The 25,834-nt window shown below is 38.5% G+C and overlaps 1 protein-coding gene across 1 annotated transcript in view; it reads right to left on the bottom strand.

The window, feature by feature from the left end:
* Positions 1 to 1,769: 1,769 nt before the first annotated feature.
* The window catches only part of LOC121367929, a 56,616-nt gene continuing 32,551 nt past the window's right edge, over positions 1,770 to 25,834 (bottom strand). Inside the window, exons 2-3 of the mRNA XM_041492389.1 lie at positions 4,518 to 4,624; positions 1,770 to 2,928 (exon numbers count right to left, since the gene is read on the bottom strand). Coding sequence (XP_041348323.1) covers positions 2,056 to 2,928; positions 4,518 to 4,604 — 960 coding nt within the window. The 5' untranslated portion in view covers positions 4,605 to 4,624 and the 3' untranslated portion in view covers positions 1,770 to 2,055. The remainder of the gene's footprint in view (positions 2,929 to 4,517; positions 4,625 to 25,834) is intronic.

Below are 25,834 nucleotides of genomic sequence, written 5' to 3'. Positions count from 1 at the left end.
CATCAAATATATATTGTATTGTTTTAACCATGATGGAAACATAATGGACGGAATAATAATAATAATAATAATAATAATAATAATAATAATAATAATAATAATAATAATAATAACAACAACAATAACAATAACAATAATTATTATTATAAGAAGCATTCCGTGAGTACTGTTTTAGTAATACATGTCTCCTACCGGGCCCAACAATTTTTCATATCTCCTAAATTTAAGGGCCATAACTCGGTAGAAAATGGATAACTGGCCATGAAAGTCAAGCTTAATCTGTAACAGTACATGATAAAGCTATACACAAAATTAAAATTTCATCTCAGTATCTCAAGGCATTAAACGAATCCGAAAAACTATATGTGGGACAAACGGACAGACGGACGGACAGACAGATAAACGGATAGACAGATAGACAGAAGGACGGAGATAAAGCCTATAGTCCCCTCCATTTGGATCGGTAGGGGACTATTACTTACTGCTAATACTAATATAAACTATGGAAGGAAATGTTTCATTTAACGACGCACTCAACACATTTTATTTACGGTTATATGGCGTCGGATAAACTATGGATACATCCACTTAAGTCCTTTCTGGTAGTATTGTAAGACACACACACAAACACACGGACATACCCCCCCCCCCCCCCCCCCCCACACACACACAAACATACACAGACATACACATCACGTACATATAACACACGCGCACATAGACACAATGAGACCAATGTAGAGAGGTAGTAACATTAGTAAAACTGTTCCCATTGGTCGTAACTAGACCTCCTTGAACCTTAAAAGGGTAGGCCTAAAATGCAGGAAAATAAATTCAAAATGATAGGTCGCTAGATACCGTTTCGTTATTTAATATATCTTCTACGGTTTTTGCCAGAGGGTACGGAGGGTAAAATTACATACCCTAAAAAATTTAATTAATGGATACATTTTAATTAAATATTTTTAAAGATAAAATAAAGATACAATAACTGCTATTTAAACTTGGACAGTTTGTGTTGTTTAACGACACTCTAGAGCACATTGATTTATTAATCATCGGCTATTTCATGTGAAACTTGTAGTGATTTTGACATATAGTCTTAGAGAGGAAACCCGCTACGTTTTTTCATTAGTAGCAAGGAATCTTCTATATGCACCATCCCACAGACAGGATAGCACATACGACGTCCTTTGATGTACCAATCGTGGTGCATCACTGGAAGGTGAAATAGCCCAATGGGCCACCGACGGGGGTCGATCCTGTACCGATTGAGCATTAGGCAAGCGCTTTGCCACTGGGCTAAGTCCAGCGACAAAAAACCCAACAAAAAAACCAACAAAAAAAACCCCCAAACAATTCATCAAAGTACATGCATTGCAGCGTCCAATTTCAAACCCATAAACACTTAGGAATATTTATGGTCTGTTTTGTTCATAATATTTTTTGTGGTAGAAACCTCACTCAGCAAACCCCCCCCCCCCCCCCCCCCCCCCCCCCCCCCCCCCCCGATGATCCCGAAAAATAAAAAATAAATCGCAAACTGTCTTTAAAGATATTTTTAAGCTAAACATGGGTTGCGGTACTTGCAAAAACAAGTTTGCTTTATAAATGTATTTTAGATCGACTGATTTAACCGAGGTTGGCCCAGTGTTGGTAGAGAACTAAAACCTACAAAAGGAGTCCATGTTATCCTTCACTTATATTTAAAACAAAATGTCCTGTCAGCACGTGCTCCGTCGCCCCTCCCAGTGACGTATGGAAAGGGGGGGGGGGGGGGGGGGGCACGGGAGCTATGCCCCCAATCAAACGTTTTCCGTTTTCAAAAACCCCCAAACCTGTATTACATTTTATAAAATCACACATACATTGTACATACTTACATCCATCCATCCATACATACATTGTACATACTTACATCCATCCATCCATACATACATTGTACATACTTACATCCATCCAACCATCCACCCACCCATACATACATACATAGTGTGGGTTGACACCCCCCTAAAATCCTGGCTTCGCAAAATCGTTGATCCGTCCTCGTTGACTTTACAATTCCTTATAACACTGATATCCTAAATAATACCAGCAGCTCCCGAATACATCCCACACGTATGGTTGTAACTGAACGGGCTTTAGAATATCTTTCTCTTTCTGAGTGTACATAGCGAACAGAACTTGCTGGTCCGTCGAGCTCAAACCCATATCTAAATATCTCTCAACAGCCGAGCGGTAAGTCTTTATAAACTTCAAAAACAATTCCTTCTGTCCTAAAACTAGGCCCCCCGCCACCCACACTAGATTCGTTCGAAATATCTCGTTTGGCGATTCATTTAAACTTCTAAAATGAATCTGGTTAACAGCCATTCTCCTGTTGTCAAAATGTGGCGGAACACTCAGCAGGAAGTGACGTTTCCGCTCTGTGATTAACCGGAAGTAGCCGACGTCCAACCACATAACGTAATCTGTTTTTACGAAATCTTTCAAAATGGCGTCTTGCACACACGAATATTTCGCGTGCTGTGCACACGAGTACTCCGGAACGACGGTGTTAGGGTGGAATTTCGGGTATGATGGGTCTGAGTAGATTTCCCGTATTCTCTGCACCCACTTAAACGCCCAGAGGTCGTCTCGCTCTATCCTTATCACTCTGGTCCTGTTTGGCAGTGACGACCGAATCTTTGTGAACACGTCTGCGAAGTCGTCGCTGTCGGTGTAGAGAATAACTGGATTCTCCATGTACCTATAGACCGAGGCCCACGTCTGATACAGACCCGGGCCAAACACATTCCCTTCGTTACCCTTCCGGAATCGGCCGAGGTTGAAGTAAGCAGTGACGATGGTGATGGCGGGTTCAGGCGCCGACCCTTCGTACTTCGGATAATACGCGAGAGGAACCACGCCCAGCATACACACAGGGCTCTGAAAATCAAAAGAAAAATATTATAGGTTTTAGGGTCCCAGGTTTATGGAAACAAATAAGATTAATTCCGAATTTTGCTTAATTGTATTTATTTATTTATTTATTGTTGGATTCTGATCATTGTCCAGTCATTACAACAACAACAACGAATACTGTCGCCGATATCATTATTATTTTCATTATTTACATTCCAAATTAACAAGAATTTTTTTTGTTTTAAATATTAGTATTTTATCGTATACTTTAACACCATAGAGTAAATTAAAATAGAAAAGTGTTATATTTTTTGTTCCCCACCTCTGCAGAAATTTTAATTCGAATTATGTGATAGTACTAGTGACTTTCAGTGTAGATCGTGAGACTAAAGCTTTAATTCGAATTATAAGGTAATAATAGTGACTTTCAGTGTAGATCGTGAGACTAAAGCTTTAATTCGAATTATAAGGTAATAATAGTGACTTTCAGTGTAGATCGTGAGACTAAAGCTTTAATTCGAATTATAAGGTAATGATAGTGACTCAGTGATCGGGAGTTTAAAGCTTTAATTCGAATTATAAGGTAATATTAGTGACTCTCAGTGATCGTGAGACTAAAGCGGGAGTTTAAAGCTTTTTAATTCGAATGATAAGGTAAATAATTCGTTATAAGGTCTCGGTGTGAGATCGGGTAGATCGGGAGACTAAAGCTTTAATTCGAATTATAAGGTCATAATAGTAACTATCAGTGTAGATCGGGAGACTAAAGCTTTAATTCGAATTATAAGGTAATAATAGTGACTCCGCGATCGGGAGTTTAAAGCTTTAATTCGAATTATAAGGTAATATTAGTGACTCTCAGTGATCGGGAGACTAAAGCTTTAATTCGAATTATACGGTAATATTAGTGACTCTCAGTGTAGATCGGGAGACTAAAGCTTTAATTCGAATTATACGGTAATATTAGTGACTCTCGGTGTCGATCGGGAGACTAAAGCTTTAATTCGAATTATAAGGTAATCATTGTGACTAAGCGTAGACGGAGAGAAAACAACGTTAGTCTGAATTACAAGGTAATAATTAAAACTTTACGTGTAGTCCGAGAGGAACGCTGCCTCCATCACACTGTCTACTCTTCCCAAATAAAAGCATGGGATATGAAATATGCACTTGGATGACGTATACCAACACATGTTGTATATCAGTCCTGGAGCAGAGAATTAAAGGGGCATACCCTAGTTTTTAAAAACTAAAGCATATTTTTTTACTATTAGAGCCGTTTCTAATAACTGAAATCATACTTTACTTAGATTTTATTGTTTAGATTATCCATTTCCGTACATTCAAAGTCTTTTTGGTTATCCTGGTGTTTTTAATATCACAAAATGGATTTCTCATATTTTTAAAAACGCACGTGCGTCTGAGAGGTAACAGTTATGGAGTCAAGTTTTAGTCCATTTTTAGAGGGTATTTCACCATTTCAAAGTCACAGACTCATGTTTCTCTCAATTGTAACTTTATCCAAATGTGTTACAGGTTTGTAGATTAACGAAACTTAGAGTTAATTTTCATAGGTTGAAACTAGGGTCTGTCCCTTTAAGAAAGACCCTTACCAATACGAGCACGTGCAGAATGACGTAGAACAAAACAGCGACTATAATCTCCTTCTTGAATCGCTTTATTTGATTCCTGACGTTCATGTTTCATCCCCGTGACTAACCTGCAAAACAGAGACAGTTATAGCGGTACGTTTTCACCTTGTGATTAACATGAAAGCACAGATGTATTATATAGAGGATAATAAACATGTTACCTGTTATTATCAAATTTATATCCCGAGTGAAATAATTTTCACTTGTCGGGAGGTTTATTTCACGAGTGACACAAATATGACAATAACTGGTGCCGAGTTTGTTATTCTCTTTATTATCCCAGCTAATTTTTTTTTCATAGCCTTTATTTTCGATATACATCGGCTACATGTTACAAACTACCATTTATCTTGCACGAGTGAATTATTGATGTTGTCCTTCCCGAGCCTTTGGCGACACTCCACAAAATGACACTATGCATTCATAGGCATCAAACCAAACCATTTCAATAGCAATTTTACACAATCTAATTAAAATTAGCTCCACTATTACATGTGGATCTAACACCAGCCATTTGGAGCTCATGTCCACCAATCAAAACCTTACTTGCAGAATCCTGCCAGTGATTTAAAAATAATTTGAAAACATTCCGAATTATCCTGAGGGTATACGACATGTTTCGTGTGAATTACGAATGCCTTAAAACATGTTTTATTGTATAAAATAAATAATTTGTAATGTAAAACTGAAGACTGATTTAGTTAGTTTTTTTTTATAAATAAATAAATAATTTTTAATGTAAAATTGAAGACTAATAACCCACCCCGTACGTATTGGTATGGTTTGCTGTACTGCGGCCACTAAAATAGACTCGCCCGATATTTTTAGAATTTGTATGCTCCCAAATAACGTTATAAAAGGCGAAGTGTGATTGGTCAATATTTAAATTATTATTTACAGACGAAATGTTACCTGGACATTGGGGACTACGCAGTGTTGTTAGTTTTAAATCACTGGCAGGATTCTGCAAGTAAGGTTTTGATTGGTGGACATGAGCTCCAACTGGCTGGTGTTAGATCCACATGTAATAGTGGAGCTAATTTTAATTAGATTGCAATTTTACATTTCAAATTGTTCAGCATTCTTAAAAAAAAATGACAAACCCCCTCCCCACAACCGTAAGTATATCCAAAATGACGTCATTTACGTTTGACATCAATGTGCTCTAGTGGTATCGTTAAACAAAACAAACAAACAAACTGTCGATTCTTGAAGGTAAGGCCCTCGTGGGTTATTGTTCAACAATCGACAGTTAACTGTGTGTTATCTTACTTAAACGTCACTCAAATGGTTTAAAATTATTAAAATATAATACATAAAATATATATTAAAATGCGTGTTCAATATGTATATGTACGGCCATGCATTATCCAGGAATCCTCAGTCTTACACAAAAGCAGACGAACGTGACTGAAATATAAATGTAACAGCACGAGCTTCCATACACCGGTTTCCTGATGACTGACGTAAGGTGCAGCATTAATTCACGAGGGACAGATAATCCGTATATTCCTCGTATTTTGACAGTATGGTTATTTTCTTGTTATTATCCATTGTTCAGAATCTTTAACGTTTTTTTTTAAAAGTATATTTACGTTCTCGCTGCTGTTAAGAACTGAACAAGCTCTACCAGCCATAACAATATATTCATACGCGCCGTTACCGGTGCACACCCAACAGTATCCACCAAAGAATAGTTAAAAAAAAACCCAGTCAAAATAATAAAATAAAAACATTTTTAAACATTTGTACATATATTTTGATTTTTAATTCCGTAAATGTTCGTTTCGTAAAAAAATATTTGAAGTTCGTAGTAATAATTTGACCGATGAATGGAATCATGAATGAACAAAAAGTAGTCCCGGCAGTATGTAATTGCCAATCAAATCTTGTCTTTTTAAAGCCAGCCAATCAGTGACTGTAGAAGCAATCTGCACACTGTGCAGAGATCGAAAAAATATTACCCCGTATATTTGAGCCCATATGGGTAATAAACTGCTGTATTCCATGACATTCAGCCCCAATATAGTGAATTTAACATGAGGGTAGCATTTGGCAAGAAAATGTCTCACTAGGTACAGCATAAACAGATAGTGTCATATTCACTGAGTTTGAAGGGGGGTGGGGGGGTGGGGGGGTATATATCTTTTGTGATAAATAAATATCAGTCAATCGACTTCACGCACCATTGTTGCACAATAATTCACTCAAGTACATCAAAATTATAATGTGAGCCACTCGGCGTAAACAGTTGTTTTGTAAATAATTCTTAGTAGAAATTGAAAGTAAACTGAAACACATAAATACCCACACGATGTGTCCATTGAAACATCACCCAATTCTTTCCTGTCAAAGAATTGTGACTCAATTTGTGTGCAAAACAATACACGACAAGTCACGTCACGTCTATATACCTTTTTCATCTAACTTTGTTTCTGCTAGTCTATTAAATTGTTTTATTGTAATTCTTATGAGCATGTAGTTCACGATATAATAATTACATTACAAACACAAATTAGTAATTATTCTTGATTAAAAGCCACCAGTATGCTACATGGATAGAGCTATTTTTAATACTGGCAGCTATTTTTTTAGAAAAATACGTCGTAATGACCTCCCATTGGTTGAAAATCTGGTTCTTGAGAATTATTATAATCTAAACACGAGTGTCGGTCTCTGTTGAAAAACATGCCACTTTTGTCCAGTCCGTCCGCAAACCGCCCCAATTTGATGTTAACAGACCTGGTAATACGCCACAGCGTAATCGATTTCCACCGTGTTGTTTTTTAGTGGACGTATGGCATTGGTCACCTGGTCATCACCTAAGAGAAGCCAGTCGTATGTCTTGAAATTGTTAACACACGTACATGTGTGTAAACAACTATATATACTCTTCAAAAAAAGAAACGCAAAAGGGTACAAATGGGTTATAACTCCGATTTTATGTTTCCTACCGGTTCATGCTTTGTGAATATAAGGTCATTGCATGTCCCAAACACATTCCCACGGTTACATTCGATAAAACGCAGCTACTGTACAATAAAGTTCCAAAATGTGAATATTCGCAAAAACGCAGCCACGTGCAAACCATGTCACCACTGCACGTGCGTTGTCTGCACGTGCAACATGAACACCGACAGTATAAAAGTGCAGGGTGTTCGCTTGCCTGGCCTCTGTATCTGGCCGACAGTTGACAATCCAGGACATGCCACGTCTCAGTGAACCGCAGAGAAACAATGCCATCGCGACTAGACGCAGGCGAATCCAGAACGGCCGTTGCCAGGGCATTCCATGTGTCCCCAAGCACCATCTCCAGACTGTGGGACCGTTACCAGCAACATGGATCAACACGTGACCTCCCTAGATCCGGTCGACCACGAGTCACTACCCCCGGGCAGGACCGCTACATCCGGGTACGCCACCTTCGGGAACGATTGACTACTGCCACCTCCACAGCCGCAGCAATACCAGGTTTGCGCAGGATATCCGATCAGACCGTACGGAACCGCCTACGTGAGGTAGGAATTCGTGCCAGACGTCCAGTTCGAGGTGTCATCTTAACACCACAACACCGTCGACTCCGACTGCAGTGGTGCCATATTCATCGACAATGGCCTCAACTGCGATGGAGACAGGTGTGGTTCAGTGACGAGTCCCGATTCTGCTCCGACGTCATGATGGAAGATGTCGCGTGTATAGGCGTCGTGGTGAACGTTATGCGGCAAACTGCGTGCAGGAAGTGGACAGATTCGGCGGGGGTAGTGTCATGGTGTGGGCAGCCATCTCACACACTGGCAGAACTGACCTGGTCCACGTGCAGGGCAACCTGAATGCACAGGGCTGCATTGACCAGATCCTCCGGCCACACATCGTTCCAGTTATGGCCAACGCCAACGCAGTGTTCCAACATGACAACGCCAGGCCTCACACAGCACGTCTCACAACGGCTTTCCTACAGAACAACAACATTAATGTCCTTCCTTGGCCATCGACATCACCGGATTTGAACCCAATTGAGCATCTATGGGACGAGTTGGACCGACGCCTCCGACAGCGACAACCACAGCCCCAGACCCTGCCCGAGCTGGCAGCAGCCTTGCAGGCCGAGTGGGCCACCATCCCCCGGGACGTCATCCGTACTCTGGTTGCTTCAATGGGCAGGCGGTGCCAGGCAGTTGTCAACACACGCGGAGGCCACACCCGGTATTGACTCCAGATGACCTTGACCTTGGTGGTGTGTCCTTACTCACTTACTCACAATGGACTAGAGTGAATTGTGAACAATCCTGCAACATTTGGTAATTATCGGACTCACCATTCAATAATTAAATCAATTCTCCAAATGTTACGACAATGTGGTTTTGCGTTTCTTCTTTTGAAGAGTATATTATCAAAAATAACGCATGGTGTTTTTACCAACGGGTGTGTAAGAAATATTAAAATCACACCCCACACCCCGTAATTTAACGTCGATGAAATAGTTTATAACAAAACTGAACAAAGTCCAACTGCTGTGTTGAAATAGTTTATGACGAGACTGAACAAAGTCAAACTGCTGTGTTGAAATAGTTTACGACGAGACTGAACAAAGTCCAACTGCTGTGTTGAAATAGTTTACGACGAGACTGAACGAAGTCCAACTGCTGTGTTGAAATAGTTTATGACGAGATTGAACAAAGTAAAAATGTTGTGTTGAAATAAAGTTTCAAAAGTGCATGTGTTCGCCTTTTTCCGGGTTTTTAGACAGACCGACATTATAATTCTTTAATAGTGTTGAAAACTGGAAGTTAAACTGTAATGATCATAGGTGTCACTTGTTTGGGGAAGGGAGGATATGCGCCCCCCCCCCCCCCCCCTTTTTTTTTGAAATCTATACATTGTGTTCATTATGTTCTTATATGCCTACAACACGAGTTGGTCTGATTAACATGCTTAAGGTTCCAAACAAAACGGTGGCATGATAGCAGTTATTACAATTATATTGTTTATTTATCTATATGGCTTTCTTCAGTCGTAGGCTTTTAACCAATGTAATCTATACAAATGATATATTATTGAAGAATGGCGGTTGCTCAACAAAAATATTTGTCATAAAAGGTTCCTCAGCGAATGACGCCCATGAATAATAATACGCATAGAAATGTAACGTCAAAGCAAGGGCCGGTGAAATGAGGTGTGACATAACAACACAGTATCTGTAACGTCAAAGCAAGGGCCGGTAAAATGAGGTGTGACATAACAACACAGTATCTGTAACGTCAAAGCAAGGGCCGGTGAAATGAGGTGTGAAATAACAACACAGTATCTGTAACGTCAAAGCAAGGGCCGGTGAAATGAGGTGTGAAATAACAACACAGTATCTGTAACGTCAAAGCAAGGATGTGGCCCAGTGGTAAAGTGTTCGCTCGATGCGCGGTCGGTCTGGGATCGATCCCTGTCGGTAGGCCCATCGGGCTATTTCTCGTTCCAGCCAGTGCACCACGACTGGTATATCAAAGGCCGTGGTATGTACTATCCTGTCTGTGGGATGATGCATATAAAAGATCCCTTGCTGCTAATCGAAAAGAGTAGCTCATGAAGTGGCGACGGCGGGTTTCCTCTCTCAATATCTGTATGGTCCTTTACCATATGTCTGACGCCATATATCCGTAAATAAAATGTGTTGAGTGCGTTGTTAAATAAAACATTTCTTTCTTTCTTTCTATAACGTCAAAGCAAGGGCCCTCGATCATTACACCCGTCACTCAACGGCCGCAAAAACCGTGGTCTAACTAGACAAATCTCCCGGATAAGGATGATGTAACTATAACGTACATTTTTATTATCTCAATACAAATCCGATTTATATAGTTAATACAGCATTAGGTTTTGTCGAGCTTTCTATAGTTCTTTACACGTTGTTTTTTGTTTTGTTGTTTACTACTAACGTTACATTTATTGCCTATTTGATACTTATTTTTATTACATACGCATAAAAAGAAAACTAAACCCCAAAGGAATTCGTAAGATCGTATAATCAATCATCTAAACCGGTAGACAGTAAGTTATTTCAGGTTTAGACAAATTGCCGTTTCCTAGAATGGAGGTTCTTTATTCTGTCATGACTTAATACCAAACAAAAAGCCGCAATATGAGACTGGTGTAGAGGCCATGCAAATAGTAAAACATTTTATTTTATAAGTAAAATATAATAACTTTTGTTTAGCAATCTATAACTACATGTGCTGTTGCAGTAGTATATAGACCATCTATACTTTATTAGAATGGTGTGCATGTTCACAGAATACCTGACAATATTACACCCCCCCCCCCGCCACCTCCCGCCCTAATACAACAATCAATTCATTTATTAAGTCTTATTTCAACAAACGTTATTACTGTATCACTTATTATCAGTAATGGGTAAACAATGCATCAAATGAACACGTGCATACATGTAGTAACACATTAACAAGCAATGCAAAACAATATCAAATAGATTTGGCACTGTACTAGTGTTCAGTCCGAATATTCGAATATTCGCTCGCTAATTTGCTATTCGAAATATTCGGATAGTATTTTCAGGTGTTGTAACATGTGAAGGGTTTAGGCCGTATGGGAAAAATGGCTCTACACGAGATGCATCATGCCATTTCGTTTAGTTCTGCATGCTAACTGCCACAAGCATTCAGACGGGAACATAAAACGTGTGTCGAGTTTCAGAACAGAGTATCATTAGTTCGTGGTATTCGCATTAATAATATAACGCATTTATTTGTATGTTTTGTATGTGTCCCACGTTATTAAAACATACCCCCCTCCTCAAAAAAACAAAAAAGAAAACACCAAAAAAACCCAAAACCCCCCATAAAAAACCAAAAACCCCCCAAACAAATTAAGATTCTAATATATTTAAAAACAGAACTGAAAAACAATTCATTGTAGACGAGACAGACTAATTGTTGAATAGTCCAGAAAGTTATGTGTCACACGCTATTAAAACAAAGATTAAAATTCCTAAAACAACTGGAGCACATTTCATCGTAGACGAGACAGACTAATAGACCCCTTTTGCATTTCGTCGACGCTAGCCGTGAACTGACGCGAGATCTCGTAAAAATAGCCCTGTCAACAAATTGTGTGTGTGTGTGTGTGTGTGTGTGTGTGTGTGTGTGTGTGTGTGCAAGGGGTGGGCAAGGGGGGCATTAACAATGGGAGGCCATACAATAGGAATGTGAATTAGCTCTATTATTAATTATTGTATCAATAGGAACCCAAAACCTCTGTAAACATCCAACAAATACTTATTGGAGACGTTTGTGTATTATTGCTTATCAGAAATAAAAATATTTTGTTGTTAACGCCCGAGAAAGCATCGGTTCGGATTCGTACACAATAAATATCGAATATGGACTGAAATAATAATGTGTGTGCGTGTGCGCGCGTGTATGTATGTATGCAAATATTTAGCGTATTTAACGTGATTTAAATATGTATAAAGCATCATACGGATAACTACATTCTGATTTTTGTCGGGATTTCTTTTTAGCCAATTATTTAAAATTTTGTTCAGCAAGATGTCAGCCATGCGTGACGATTGCAGTGTCTTTGGCCACCCTGCTAAAAGCCGACACGATCCATAGCATGTGAATGGCTTTTACTGTTCAAGTTCCCTGCAACTTTGTTGGCATACAGTTGTAATGGTACATATATGCTATTGTTTAGCCAGATTTAAGCAACTCACGTTACGTAAATGATTGCCGCAAAAATATGCTTTGAGTTGATCTCACAAAAAACAATAGGGACTACACAGGTTAACTGGTGTGTACACTGACATGTTCAGTGGCGGATCTAGAAAATAATAAGGGGGTGGTGGTGGTGGTAGTGGCTGGATTGGGATGGAGTGAACCGGCGGGGGCTTACGGTAACGGTAAAGATAACTTTAAACGTCACAGATACAAACGTAATATCTTGTCTATAACGTCATGTTTAATATATTTTGCTAAAAATGGCAGTTTTTCTTGCTCTGACTTGCGATGAGACAGGACGTGAAATTCTGCTTTCTCGAGTTGCACCCCCCCCCCCCCGGGGGGAATGATTGCAACATTTGGGGTATTGGTAGAGTACCAAGTCGCGTACATGGGGTCAAGGGCGACCTTAGTGTACGGCGACTCGGTAAAGAAGACCAGAAGAGGAGGGAAGAAGAGACGTACGCCAGGGGCGGCAGCTCGGGGGATCCAAAGCCGGCGGCTCAACCGCCAGCGGCGGGTCCTTCCGCGTCGCCGCCCCCACGGACTTCACCGAAGAGGAAACAACAGCCTGAGGCGCCTGCATCCCCGGATGAAACCTACTCAAGCCTGGACATTGCGATGTGCCAGGCTCCGAGGGCGGGCTCACCCACCTCGACGCCACGGACGCCGACTCTGGTGACGCGGCCAATTATACCGACCGCTCCCGTTGACTCGGCACCGGGACAAGTTGTTGTTGCGGCGGCTAAACGGAAGGCAACATCACCGACCACCCAACCAGCCAAAACTAAGCCGCCGCCACCGCCACCGCCAGTCACTCCCCCTGAGGACGACGAATGGGTCCTAGCCATCAACAGACTCAGGAGACAGTTACATCAGTACATGCAGGGGGATACGCTGGATCCGAAGATGCTTCGGTGAGGATTCCTCAACGTGGACTGGAGACCACTGGACGACGGCAGTCACGACGAACTACATAGCCAAGTCTTCAGCGGCATACATGGAATAGTCGTCACGCACAAGAGGGACCAGATCTTCAAGCAGTGCATCTTGTTTGCGAAGATCGACAACAGCTCTATGCACAAGATGATCAGTGCAGTCTGCGGCCCCGGCTATTCCACAGTGGTTCGGACTCTACATCAACGTATCTGGTGCCGTCACTCCGGGAATCTCCAGCCTCCCCGAAGTAGAACCCAACCTTACCTAGGACAGGTAACCTCCTTTTTGGGGCTTAGTTGGACTTTAAATTTTTTGGCCGTGGCTCAAAATTTCTATGTTTATTTTTTTTATAAATAGTCCAACGCACTTTACTTTGGCGCCCGTTAATTTTCTCAAATCACCTTAAAACCTTTTAGGCCGAGCATTCAAATATCATTTTGGTTTTAATTTCTTATAGTCCAGATGTAGATGGAGGGGGGTGTCACCTGAAAGGGGAATTTATGGGACTAGTATTTTTGTGTAGCTGACACCTTCCTGTAGTATGATCTGCCTATTCATCGCACCAACTCTGATGTTACCCGGCCTATTTTACGACTTTTGTTTTCGCTATCAATGTGAAGGTTTATAGGCATTTACTCCATTTTCAAATAAGTTATATTAATAACCGTGATACCATTGGATAGCTGGATCCAATAGCTTTCCAACGAATATAAACATTTAATCAACAATGCATGATGTATATACGAATACTCTCGAAAAGAAACCCTCAATTGTTTGGCATTTTTTTTGAAAAAATCACATTTCGAATGATATAATTATAAAAATTTGGGGTCTTTGTCAATAATTTTATGTTTATTACCAAGGCCAATATTTCAGCAATCGTGGCATATATGCACGTGAAATACTTTACCTGACCTGACCTAAAAATGGCAAATGTCGATCAGTACAGCGACTGCGATTAATTCGTAAAATTCATTAAATATGTTTGGAAGGAACATAAAAAAGAAAAAAATGCCCAGAAAGGGAGGGGTGGCTAGCCACCCTATTCACCCCCCCTGCATCCGCCACTCACATTGTTAGTGAGTTGATCTCACTGAAGACGCCTACAACTTGGATTTAACCAAAAACTACACAGGAAAGTTATTAACTTTAAGGGAGGCCACTCGCATTAATTTCATGTCGCATTTTAGTCTGCACTCGCATTAATTTAGGGACGAGTTAATTTCAGGATCTCCAGTATACTGAAGTTTTTTTTATTTGTTTCCATGCATATGCAAAAAACCGAGAAGTATAAAAAAAATTAAAAATGTAATATTAACAAAATAACTGGTGTCTAATGACTTAAACATGATATGATAGAATTTCACTGACCAACACCAGTGAAATCTACGTAAACCAGCCACCACATATAGACAGGTGGCTGTTAACAGAGGTCAGTTTGTATTGCATTGGATGATTTGGCCAAATTAAATGAAACATTATAAGTTTGTTTTGTTTAACGGCACCACTAAAGCATTGAGTTATTATCATCTGCTATTGGATGTCAAACATTTGGTAATATTCTTAGAGAGGAAACCCGCAACAATTTTCCATTAGCAGATATGGATCTTGTATATGTACCATGTCACAGACAGGTTAGCACATACCAGACATACCAGGACCGTTGATATATCAGTTGTGGTGCACTGGCTATTTCTCGTTCCAGCCAGTGTACCAAGACACTTCTTATCACGTCGTGGGATATCAAAAGAAGAAGCGTTATGACGTCGTTTATCGTCTTGTTCATGTCAACTGGACTGAACTAGTCAGCTTTTGCATGGTGCTAGATACATGTCTAGCACTCCGGTGCTGGACAATTTCCACATACGCGTGACGTCATAATTCATGGTTTTCACAGTTCTGTCAATCTAATTAAAATTAGCTCCACTATTACATGTGGATCTAACACCAGCCAGTTGGAGCTCATGTCCACCAATCAAAACTTTACTTGCAGAATCCTGCCAGTGATTTAAAAATAATTTGAAAACATTCCGAATTATCCTGAGGGTATGTTTCGTGTGAATTACGAATGCCTTAAAACATGTTTTATTTTATAAAATAAATAATATGTAATGTAAAACTGAAGACTGATTAAAAAATTTTTTTATATAAATAAATAAATAATTTTTAATGTAAAATTGAAGACTGATATCCCACCCTGTACGTATTGGTATGCTTCGCTGTACTGCAACCACTAAAATAGACTCGCCCGATATTTTTAGAATTTGTATACTCCCAAATAACGTTATAAAAGGCGAAGTGTGATTGGCCAATATTTAAATTATTATTTACAGACGAAATGTTACCTGGACATTGGGGACTACGCAGTGTTGTTAGTTTTAAATCACTGGCAGGATTCTGCAAGTAAGGTTTTGATTGGTGGACATGAGCTCCAACTGGCTGGTGTTAGATCCACATGTAATAGTGGAGCTAATTTTAATTAGATTGCAGTTCTGTTTGCCATTTCACCTTGTATTAATTGTTTAAAAAATATTGAAACAAATTAATATTTTCAACTTTATATTTATTGTTAATTTGTTGCTTTGTTTATGTCGTTCCATAATGTGGACTATATTTTTCCGCGTATGATTAAATGAGTTTGTATGTGAAACGTTTACGAATTGTTCTTCAATAATAATAATAATAATAAAACCCGTAGCTTAAAAATTACTGTTTTATCACTGTAATTCAATGGCAAAAAAAAGAATCAATCACCGTTGTGACTTAGACTTAGATACGGTTTTAACGTGCTCATATACGTCTATGGTTTCGAAGACGCCTACCCCGAGTCCGGCCTCCGATAAGATCGGTGGTCTGACTCGGGGCAGGAAACCGTTGTGAGATATAGATAAGGCAATTCCAACCCTCGGGACAAAATGTTTGTTTTTTTGTAACATATTCATATTCAAATTAGAAAAAAAAACCCATAGCACTGGCATTCACGAAATTAGCCAATTGCGAATTTTAAAAACAAATGGCGAAGTTTATTTTAATTTTGGAAAAACAATTGTATGTATATATGTAATAATTGACATACTGTTACAGAATATAGCAGCGTTTATGCTATTTTTAAACTTTAATAGATAATTTGTCAAAATGTTCTTCTCACCCAGAGCTAGCCCTGCCAACAAAATAGCAACTAGCAAGACAGTAATATGTTAGCTAATTTGTTTATCAGTTAGCTAACTACAATTGTATAAATAGCAACTAGCAAGACAGTAATATGCTAGCTAATTTGTTTATCAGTTACCTAACTACAAGTGTATAAATAGCAACTAGCAAGACAGTAATATGTTCGCTAATTTGTTTATCAGTTAGCTAACTACAAGTGTATAAATAGCAACTAGCAAGACAGTAATATGTTCGCAAATTTGTTTATCAGTTAGCTAACTACAAGTGTATAAATAGCAACTAGCAAGACAGTAATATGTTAGCTAATTTGTTTATCAGTTAGCTAACTACAAGTGTATAAATAGCAACTAGCAAGACAGTAATTTGTTCGCTAATTTGTTTATCAGTTAGCTAACTACAAGTGTATAAATAGCAACTAGCAAGACAGTAATATGCTAGCTAATTTGTTTATCAGTTAGCTAACTACAACTGTATAAATAGCAACTAGCAAGACAGTAATTTGTTCGCTAATTTGTTTATCAGTTAGCTAACTACAAGTGTATAAATAGCAACTAGCAAGACAGTAATATGCTAGCTAATTTGTTTATCAGTTAGCTAACTACAATTGTATAAATAGCAACTAGCAAGACAGTAATATGTTAGCTAATTTGTTTATCAGTTAGCTAACTACAAGTGTATAAATAGCAACTAGCAAGACAGTAATTTGTTCGCTAATTTGTTTATCAGTTAGCTAACTACAAGTGTATAAATAGCAACTAGCAAGCCAGTAATATGTTAGCTAATTTGTTTATCAGTTAGCTAACTACAAGTGTATAAATAGCAACTAGCAAGCCAGTAATATGTTAGCTAATTTGTTTATCAGTTAGCTAACTACAAGTGTATAAATAGCAACTAGCAAGCCAGTAATTTGTTCGCTAATTTGTTTATCAGTTAGCTAACTACAAGTGTATAAATAGCAACTAGCAAGACAGTAATATGTTAGCTAATTTGTTTATCAGTTAGCTAACTACAGTTGTATAAAAAGATGTATTTTACAGTGACGACAAACTCAGAATAGTGTCTAAATGAGCTTCAGTTTCGTTTCAAATTTATGTCCCAAGTGAAATTAATTTCTAAATATTCTTACCCTCTCGCTCGTCCGACTATTTGTTTCTGTGTGGAATAATAACAAAAAGCTAGCAAGCTCCAGTACGTTATTGGAGATCAACAAAAGGTAAATCCCCTTTGCACCATTACAGCATTATGTGTTTAATTTACAAACACCCAGTGACGGCCGAGGGTTTTACGTTATTGAGACACCCGCATACACAAGTCAGATAATCGACCAACCCAGTAAGCGGGATTATGCTCATAGGATCAGGGGCAGATAAAGGGGGTGGGGGTGGGGGGTGTCTTGTTTAGTTAGTTTAACCTGTGAGGGACAGAACTCTCTGGTGAAGTCAGAGGTTATGCCCACGACAGGCGTGCTTGAACAGTTATTTGATGGAAGCATGCCACAAATTACCGACACACACAGTTAGTTTAAAAAAGGGAAAACATTGAGAGTTAAAGTATGTTTATCATTAAATCAAGGGGTGATATTTCAAAATGTTAGATAACCGCAAGTCAGTTCACGCGATGGTTTACATAGGTAACCGACAGTTCGGTTATGTCAATTATATTTGCATAACATATCATAAATGATCACGGAGGTCGTATTTTTTTTGGGAAAGCTCAGCGTATCCCCCTCCATCTAAATGTTCAATTCAATTCAGTTATTTATTTGAACTGAGCAACATACATAGGATATGATACATAAACAAGAAGGCTGCACAATTTTAACAGTACATTATAGTGCAGGAGAACATGGACATTTTTAAAATAGCATACATAAATATGCAAACACAACACATTTGTCACACACATTGTTTCATCATACCAATAAAATACATGTAGATCTTAGTTTATAACATTCAGAGAGGTATTTAGTTAGTTTATTTAGTTCTTTAATATTCTGTACATTTAATAATGTTATTAATTTATAGGTAGATGGCTTCTTCCAATAATACAGTTTAATATATTTTGTTCTAATATATCATAATTAGGACATTCTAATAAAAATGACTTAATCAGATTGATAAAAATTATATTCGTCTTCAACTTGGTTCAAATTATAATATAATCAAATTCGTTTTTGTTACTGTACCTTCCCGTTTCTATCGCTAAAGAGTGGGCTGATAATCTCTAAGTTTATTAATGGGGCGATCACACTGGCCCGAATGAGCTTCCGTTTGTTTTCCGTATACGAAAGTGGTGTGATTTTTTAAACTGGCCGAATGTCCCTCCGAATGTGTTTTCCCCAATGTATCACCGAATGCTTTCCGTTTGTTTTCCGAATGTTTTCAGTATGGTTTCAGAATGGTTTCAGAATAGACCGAATACTTCCCGCATGTTGACTTCGAAAGGTTTCCTTTCCGAACGCTTTCCGTATGCTTTCAGAATGCTTTCAGAACACGGCGAATCGACCTAGAATAGACCGAACTCTTTCCGCATGCTTTCCCGCAAGGGTTCGGAAAGGGTTCGTCATGTTCTATGTCCATTCGGGGTGTTCGGAAAGCATACCGAACATACTGTGCATTCTGGAAGTGTACGAGCAGTTCGGAAAATGTTCTGAAAGAATACTGGAAGGGTTCTGGCTATTCGTTATACATTCGGCGGCATAAATGAAAAATAATCCGGAAAGGATACTGAAAACGTTCGGAAAGCATTCGTCATGTTCTAGGTCCATTCGGGGTGTTCGGAAAGCATACGGAACCCAGCACCTCCAAATTTTCATTCCGAATGCACCAAGAACTAGACGCATGCTTCCCGAACGTTTTCCATACATGCCGTATGCTCCTAGAATGCTTCCCGAATACTTCCCGAATACACATGAACGCCACATTCGGATGGTCGATGAAAATTATTTTGAACATGCACAATACATTTTGGGAGCTACCGAATGCCGTTCCGTATGCATCCGTTCGCTCCCCGAACAGCCAAATTCCTATTCGGAAAACAAACGGAATGGCATTCGGGCCAGTGTGATCGGGCCATAAGAGTATAAAATTACATTTAGGAATATATTTTGGTAAATAATACTGCAAACATAAATGATCAACAATATGTTGAAATAAAATACATTTTGGTGAACTGTTTAACATACTACACAAATTTTGTTTGGCCTGATCAAAAATACGTGTTTCAATTAATGACAACAAGACTTTATCGTTTTCATGTGGCTGACGTATCCACAAATCACTAAACCTTAATAGCATAATCTTATTCTTGAAAAACGTTACCCAATTAAGTCTTTACTGCATTGTCTTCAGACAGATCATACAGTACAGAATATGCTCAACACGGGTTACATCAAGTATAATTATACCTACCCGTTCGTTTGTTTTGCTTAACTACACCACTAGAGCACACTGATTTATTAATCATCGGCTATTGGTTGTCAAATATTTGGTCATTTTGACACGTAGTCATCAGAGGAAACCCGCTACATTTCTTCATTAAAGCAAGGGATCTATATGCACTTTCCTACACACGGGAAAGCACATAGCACGGTCTTTCACAAGATATGGTGCACTGGTTCTAACGAGAAATCTCCTAATCAGCTGAATGAATCCATAGAGGTGGTTCCATCCTGCGACACTGGCAGACAGACAGACAGACAGACAGACGAATTCTTTATTTACGTTTCAACTTTTGTACAGATTAAAATAAAAAACAAGAGTTCAACAGTAATAATACAGTAATACAGCAACAAAAGTACACAAGCCACTCCTATGGAGTTATGAAAGACTTTAAAACTCTTAAAATACTATCAGAAATATATTTTTTAAATATTGTAAGCGAGCTAAATCTCGTTTCTGTGGTGGTGACGAGTATTTTAAACAATGAACAGAGTAATCAGCTGCCATTGGTGTATTTGTCCAAGTTCAAGATATCACTTATTTTTGTACTTATTTATAGTCAATTAATGTTCAAGTACGCTGACTTGAGCTTGCATCTGAACTGCATTGGCTTCTACCGCAGTGCACAGATTAGTACGAGAGAGTAAACATGCAAGAACCACGTAGGCGTACATAAATAGACTATACTGTTAAAACAGAAGGCGTTATTCAAATATATCACAATTTACAGTAATAGGAGTGAATGGCAAAGAAAGGTCAACGTCAGAAGACATTGCCTTGAACTATTTATTCTAGGATATACATGTAGAGGTGAGCCTACAGTATACCCGGATAGGCAACTAGGATATACATGTAGAGGTGTGCCTATAGCATACCCAGATAGGCAGCAAGGATATACATGTAGAGGTGTGCATATAGCATACCCAGATAGGCAACTACGATATACATGTAGAGGTGTGCCTGTAGCATACCCAGATAGGCAGCGAGGATATACATGTAGAGGTGTGCCTGTAGCATACCCAGATAGGCAGCAAGGATATACATGTAGAGGTGTGCCTGTAGCATACCCAGATAGGCAGCAAGGATATACACGTAGATGTGTGCCTGTAGCATACCCAGATAGGCAGCAAGGATATACATGTAGATGTGTGCCTGTATCATACCATATAGGCAGCAAGGATATACATGTAGAGGTGTGCCTGTAGCATACCATATAGGCAGTAGGGATATACATGTAGAGGTGTGCCTGTATCATACCCAGATAGGCAGCAAGGATATTCACGTAGAGGTGTGCCTATATCATACTCAGATAGGCAGCAAGGATATACACGTAGAGGTGTGGCTATATCATACCCAGATAGGCAGCAAGGATATACACGTAGAGGTGTGCCTGTATCATACCCATATAAGCAGCAAGGATATTCATGTAGAGGTATGCCTGTATCATACCCAGATAGGCAGCAAGGATATGTATGTAGAGGTGTACCTATATCGAGATGCGAACCCAGTACCCACCAGCCTTAAGTCCGATGGCTTAGACCACTGTGCCATGGATGCCGTTAATACACACGATATATAGGCTGGCACTGCTGACGTAATGGTTAAGCTGTTAGTACACACGATATATATAGGCTGGCACTGCTGACGTAATGGTTAAGATGTTAGTACACACGATATATATAGGCTGGCACTGCTGACGTAATGGTTAAGATGTTAGTACACACGATATATATAGGCTGGCACTGCTGACGTAATGGTTAAGATGTTAGTACACACGATATATATAGGCTGGCACTGCTGACGTAATGGTTAAGATGTTAGTACACACGGTATATAGGCTGGCACTGCTGACGTAATGGTTAAGCTGTTAGTACACACGATATATATAGGCTGGCACTGCTGACGTAATGGTTAAGATGTTAGTACACACGATATATATAGGCTGGCACTGCTGACGTAATGGTTAAGATGTTAGTACACACGGTATATAGGCTGGCACTGCTGACGTAATGGTTAAGCTGTTAGTACACACGATATATATAGGCTGGCACTGCTGACGTAATGGTTAAGATGTTAGTACACACGATATATAGGCTGGCACTGCTGACGTAATGGTTAAGATGTTAATACACACGATATATAGGCTGGCACTGCTGACGTAATGGTTAAGATGTTAGCACACACGATATATAGGCTGGCACTGCTGACGTAATGGTTAAGCTGTTAGCACACACGATATATAGGCTGGCACTGCTGACGTAATGGTTAAGCTGTTAGCACACACGATATATAGGCTGGCACTGCTGACGTAATGGTTAAGCTGTTAGCACACACGATATATAGGCTGGCACTGCTGACGTAATGGTTAAGCTGTTAGCACACACGACATATAGGTTAAGCTGTTAGCACACACGATATATAGGCTGGCACTGCTGACGTAATGGTTAAGCTGTTAGCACACACGATATATAGGCTGGCACTGCTGACGTAATGGTTAAGCTGTTAATACACACGATATATAGGCTGGCACTGCTGGCGTAATGGTTAAGCTGTTAGCACACACGATATATAGACTGGTACTGCTGACGTAATGGTTAAGCTGTTAGCACACACGATATATAGACTGGTACTGCTGACGTAATGGTTAAGATGTTAGCACACACGATATATAGACTGGTACTGCTGACGTAATGGTTAAGATGTTAGCACACACGATATATAGGCTGGTACTGCTGACGTAATGGTTAAGATGTTAGTACACACGATATATAGGCTGGCACTGCTGACGTAATGGTTAAGCTGTTAGCACACACGATATATAGACTGGTACTGCTGACGTAATGGTTAAGCTGTTAGCACACACGATATATAGACTGGTACTGCTGACGTAATGGTTAAGCTGTCAGTACACACGATATATAGACTGGTACTGCTGACGTAATGGTTAAGATGTTAGTACACACGATATATAGGCTGGTACTGCTGACGTAATGGTTAAGCTGTTAGTACACACGATATATAGACTGGTACTGCTGACGTAATGGTTAAGCTGTTAGTGTTATGGATGACAGGTACTCGGTTGATGGGCGTCATGGTTTTTTAACCAAACCAGTGCCACGTCATTATTACACTGGTCGGTCCAATACTGCAAGTGTAATGGAATATTACCTGTTATAGAATATATATTTTTTTAAATATCACAGATGGGTCGATTACTTGACGAAAGTAATCGATCAAATTTACGATAAATTTAGAATGTCACGATTACGATTACGATCACAAGAAAACTGAAACTAATCGATTACGATTGCAAATACATTGTCCAGTAATCATGGTCACAATCATGACTACATTTTCACAAATATGCACAAATAATGAAATGATGTTACCAACATGGAATTATTCACTTTATTTCACAACCACACCGATTTCATTCATTGAACGACATATGTATATATGTGCAGTCTAATTTGTTTTATTTAACCACACCGATTTCATTCATTGATCGACATATGTATATATGTGCAGTCTAATTTGTTTTATTTAACCATATCGATTTCATTCATTGATCGACATATGTATATATGTGCAGTCTAATTTGTTTTATTTAACCACACCGATTTCATTCATTGAACGACATATGTATATATGTGCAGTCTAATTTGTTTTATTTAACCACACCGATTTCATTCATTGATCGACATATGTATATATGTGCAGTCTAATTTGTTTTATTTAACCACACCGATTTCATTCATTGATCGACATATGTATATATGTGCAGTCTAATTTGTTTTATTTAACCATATCGATTTCATTCATTGATCGACATATGTATATATGTGCAGTCTAATTTGTTTTATTTAACCATATCGATTTCATTCATTGAACGACATATGTATATATGTGCAGTCTAATTTGTTTTATTTAACCATATCGATTTCATTCATTGATCGACATATGTATATATGTGCAGTCTAATTTGTTTTATTTAACCATATCGATTTCATTCATTGATCGACATATGTATATATGTGCAGTCTAATTTGTTTTATTTAACCACACCGATTTCATTCATTGATCGACATATGTATATATGTGCAGTCTAATTTGTTTTATTTAACCATATCGATTTCATTCATTGATCGACATATGTATATATGTGCAGTCTAATTTGTTTTATTTAACCACACCGATTTCATTCATTGATCGACATATGTATATATGTGCAGTCTAATTTGTTTTATTTAACCATATCGATTTCATTCATTGATCGACATATGTATATATGTGCAGTCTAATTTGTTTTATTTAACCACACCGATTTCATTCATTGAACGACATATGTATATATGTGCAGTCTAATTTGTTTTATTTAACCACACCGATTTCATTCATTGATCGACATATGTATATATGTGCAGTCTAATTTGTTTTATTTAACCACACCGATTTCATTCATTGATCGACATATGTATATATGTGCAGTCTAATTTGTTTTATTTAACCATATCGATTTCATTCATTGATCGACATATGTATATATGTGCAGTCTAATTTGTTTTATTTAACCATATCGATTTCATTCATTGATCGACATATGTATATATGTGCAGTCTAATTTGTTTTATTTAACCATATCGATTTCATTCATTGATCGACATATGTATATATGTGCAGTCTAATTTGTTTTATTTAACCACACCGATTTCATTCATTGATCGACATATGTATATATGTGCAGTCTAATTTGTTTTATTTAACCATATAAGAGACGTTCGTCGTTCTGAATATTATAATGTTAACAAACATCAATTACATCACAACTCGACTTCATCTGCAGTGTACATTGTTTTACAGTTTCTGATACCGCCAGTAGACGGTTCCAAGTATACATTTGTACTATTTTCTTATAAGACAGACAGATACAGAGAGAGAGAGAGAGAGAGAGAGAGAGAGAGAGAGAGAGAGAGAGAGAGAGAGAGAGAGAGAGAGAGAGAGAGGCGGAGAGACAGACAGACATAGATGGGAGACAGGGATGGAGAGAGAAAGGGGGGGGGGACGATAACGTGTGTGTTTGTGTGTGCATACTTATACATACATATATACACACATAAATATGCATACAACACACACACACACACACACACACACACTCACACACAGATACACACAGATACACATACAGGTGTGTGTGTATGTGTGTGTGTGTGTGTGTGTGTGTGCGTGCGTATAGAGGATTCGTCACGAGTATTTTTTAATGTGGAAAATATCAACCGTGTATATGTTAATCGGTATTTGTCGAGGCTCTGCCGAGACAAATACCGATTAACTAGACGAGGTTGATATTTTACATATTAAGAAAACGAGTAGCGAATTCTATTTATCCTATAACACTTCTAAAATAACATTCTAATTACTTTTATTAGTAAATCACAGTACTAAAGTCGCCGCTATCGATAATATGACGCCATCACGATTAGCACAGATTAGTTTGACGTGACGCATTTTAAACAAATCTTTGAAAACGTTACGCTCAGGTACACGGGTCTTGTTGGCTTGTAAGCAAATGACCCATCTACAGCAACACATTACCTAGAGACCTTGCAGATTTGCATACCATTATTAACCGAGTTAATAAAGTAAATGATCACATGGGCTTATGACATGGATATCATGGGTAAGTTATAGGATAAATATATATATATATATATATATATATATATATATATATATATATATATATATATATATATATATATATGTGTGTGTGTGTGTGTGTGTGTGTGTGTGTGTGTGTGTGTGTGTGTGTGTGTTATTTCGTATCTTTCAGTTTATAACAGTTCGCGTTGAGTTGTAGAAATGCGATATTTCAATCAATGAACAAAAATCCCCAAAACGCTAACTGCAGTACTACAGATCGCGAGATATTATCTGCATCAAAGCTACATTTTGTAATGTTTATAATAGATAGCGGCAGCAACTGCAACACTAAATGTAG

The sequence above is a fragment of the Gigantopelta aegis genome, chromosome 1 (assembly GCF_016097555.1).
Source record: "Gigantopelta aegis isolate Gae_Host chromosome 1, Gae_host_genome, whole genome shotgun sequence".
Taxonomy (NCBI): domain Eukaryota; kingdom Metazoa; phylum Mollusca; class Gastropoda; order Neomphalida; family Peltospiridae; genus Gigantopelta; species Gigantopelta aegis.
The sequence above is the reverse complement of the archived record's forward strand: the minus strand, read 5'-3'. Positions and strand labels throughout refer to the sequence as shown.